Source organism: Portunus trituberculatus, chromosome 22 (genome assembly GCF_017591435.1).
Source record: "Portunus trituberculatus isolate SZX2019 chromosome 22, ASM1759143v1, whole genome shotgun sequence".
In the NCBI taxonomy this organism is placed as follows: domain Eukaryota; kingdom Metazoa; phylum Arthropoda; class Malacostraca; order Decapoda; family Portunidae; genus Portunus; species Portunus trituberculatus.
In genome coordinates, this window is record NC_059276.1 from 6,395,276 (window position 1) to 6,397,775 (window position 2,500).

The 2,500-nt window shown below is 44.7% G+C and overlaps 1 protein-coding gene across 1 annotated transcript in view; it reads left to right on the forward strand.

Annotated features, from left to right (window-relative positions):
• Window positions 1-2,007, forward strand: part of LOC123507392 (translation initiation factor IF-2-like) — a 17,740-nt gene extending 15,733 nt beyond the window's left edge. Inside the window, exons 6-8 of the mRNA XM_045260202.1 lie at window positions 1,222-1,293; window positions 1,347-1,353; window positions 1,931-2,007. Coding sequence (XP_045116137.1) covers window positions 1,222-1,293; window positions 1,347-1,353; window positions 1,931-2,007 — 156 coding nt within the window. The remainder of the gene's footprint in view (window positions 1-1,221; window positions 1,294-1,346; window positions 1,354-1,930) is intronic.
• Window positions 2,008-2,500: the final 493 nt, after the last annotated feature.

Genomic DNA, 2,500 nt, shown 5'->3' on the forward strand with positions numbered 1-2,500 from the left:
AGCATCTTCTCTTTTTATTCCTCCTCCTCCTCCTCCTCCTCCTCCTCCTCCTCCTCCTCCTCTTCCTCCTCCATGTGCATCTGTTCTTCCTCCTCTTCCTCTCCTACTTCTCTCACCATATCCTCCTCTTCCTCCCCTTCTACATCACCACTACCACTCTTCTTTCTCCCCCTCCTCCTCTTCCTCCTCCTCCTCCTCCCTCAGGATGCAGATAAAGGGCATCTACATAATTCATTAGGCCTCTAAATAATTCTCCATTTTCTTTCCTGTATGCAGATGTCTAGGCCTATAAGAGGAGGAGGAGGAGGAGGAGGAAAGTGCCGGAAGAAGAGAAGGAAGAGGAGGATAAGGTGAAGGAGGAAGAGTCTACTCCCTGAAGAAGAAGAAGAAGAAGAAGAAGAAGAAGAAGAAGAAGAAGAAGAAGAAGAAGAAGAAGAAGAAGAAGAAGAAGAAGAAGAAGAAGAAGAAGAAGAAGAAGAAGAAGAAGAAGAAGAAGAAGAAGAAGTAAAAAATTAAAACAAATAACAAAAAGAAAAAAAGAATAACGAGAACATGGAAATAGGAAACATATTGGAAAAGAAGGAGGAGGAGGAGGAGGAGGAGGAGGAGGAGGAGGAGGAGGAGGAGGAGGAGGAGGAGGAGGAGGAGGAGGAGGAGGGCAAGGGAACAATAGCCTCCGGGACCTCGTGGGAAAAAGGAGGAAAAATGGAGGAAAATGGAGGAAAAGAGAGAAAGGGAAAAAGAGGGAAAATATTCACAGTCTTTTGTTGAAATGGAGGAAGGAATGGAGGTGAGAGAAACCCTTCCTCTCTCTCTCTCTCTCTCTCTCTCTCTCTCTCTCTCTCTCTCTCTCTCTCTGACATTAAGTAGTAGTAGTAGTAGTAGTAGTTGGAGGAGGAGGAGGAGGAGGAGGAGGAGGAGGAGGAGGAGGAGGAGGAGGAGGAGGAGGAGGAGGAGGAGGAAAACTGGAATTGATTTAAAAGATTTCACGTGTAACTTAAAAGATTTCTTCTCTCTCTCTCTCTCTCTCTCTAAGTAGCAAGGCAATAGTAAACACGAACACACGACAATTATTCATGTGAGAGAGAGAGAGAGAGAGAGAGAGAGAGAGAGAGAGAGAGAGAGAGAGAGAGAGAGAGAGAGAGAGAGAGATAATAGTAAGCGGATGTGAAGGAATGTAAGAAGCAAAAGGCGTTAAGAGGAGGAGGAGGAGGAGGAGGAGGAGGAGGAGGAGGAGGAGGAGGAGGAGGAGGAGGAGGAGGAGGAGGAGGAGGAGGAGGAGGAGGAGGCGCGGCAGGGGGTCACACACCGCCCTGTAATACACACCAATATATTTAACCTCTCAGTTTGACCGTCAGTGTCGTGAACCCTTTACTGAGGAGGAGGAGGAGGAGGAGGAGGAGGAGGAACCCTTTACTTAACGACTGAGGAGAAAGATGATAATAGAGGTGGTGATGGGGAAGAAGAAGAAGAAGAAGAAGAAGAAGAAGAAGAAGAAGAAGAAGAAGAAGAAGAAGAAGAAGAAGAAGAAGAAGAAGAAGAAGAAGAAGAAGAAGACGAAGACGAAGAAGAAAATGATGATGATGATGATGATGATGATGATGATGATGATTATGATGATGAATAAGAGTAAGAATAACAATAATAATAATAATAATAATAATAATAATAATAATAATAATAATAATAATAATAAGAAGAAGAAGAAGAAGAAGAAGAAGGAGAAGAAAAAGACTGATTACGAAAACAAGAGAGAGAGAGAGAGAGAGAGAGAGAGAGAGAGAGAGAGAGAGAGAGAGAGAGAGAGAGAGAGAGAGAGAGAGAGAGAGAGAGAGGCTGTCTCTCTGAAGGAGACAAACGACTAAATTGCAAAGGGAGAAAGAGAAAGAAAGAGAGAGAAATGTGTGAAATTTATGGTTACCCTTTCCAGGAGGAGGAGGAGGAGGAGGAGGAGGAGGAGGAGGAGGAGGAGGAGGAGGAGGAGGAGGAGGAGGGGGAGGAGGTTAACTATAGCCTGGCCACAGTGACAAATAGAAGGTCAGAGAGAGAGAGAGAGAGAGAGAGAGAGAGAGAGAGAGAGAGAGAGAGAGAGAGAGAGAGAGAGAGAGAGAGAGAGAGAGAGAGAGGAAAAATAAAGAAAAGAACAGATTTTTTTAGACAATTCTTTCCTACATCTTTACCTTCCTTTTCTCCTCCTCCTCTTTACCTCCTAATCCTCTGCTTCTCTCTCTCTCTCTCTCTCTCTCTCTCTCTCTCTCTCTGTGTGTGTGTGTGTGTGTGTGTGTGTGTGTGTGTGTGTGTGGAAATCCCGTCTTCCTACATATATCTTATCAAGAGGAGGAGGAGGAGGAGGAGGAGGAGGAGGAGGAGGAGGAGGAGGAGGAGGAAGTGAAGCAGGAACACAACTGAACACTAAAGAAGAACAAACGACTGAAATCTTAAACTTAAACACTACACTCTCAAACACACAATAAAGGATAGAACAGATGAAGACTTCCTC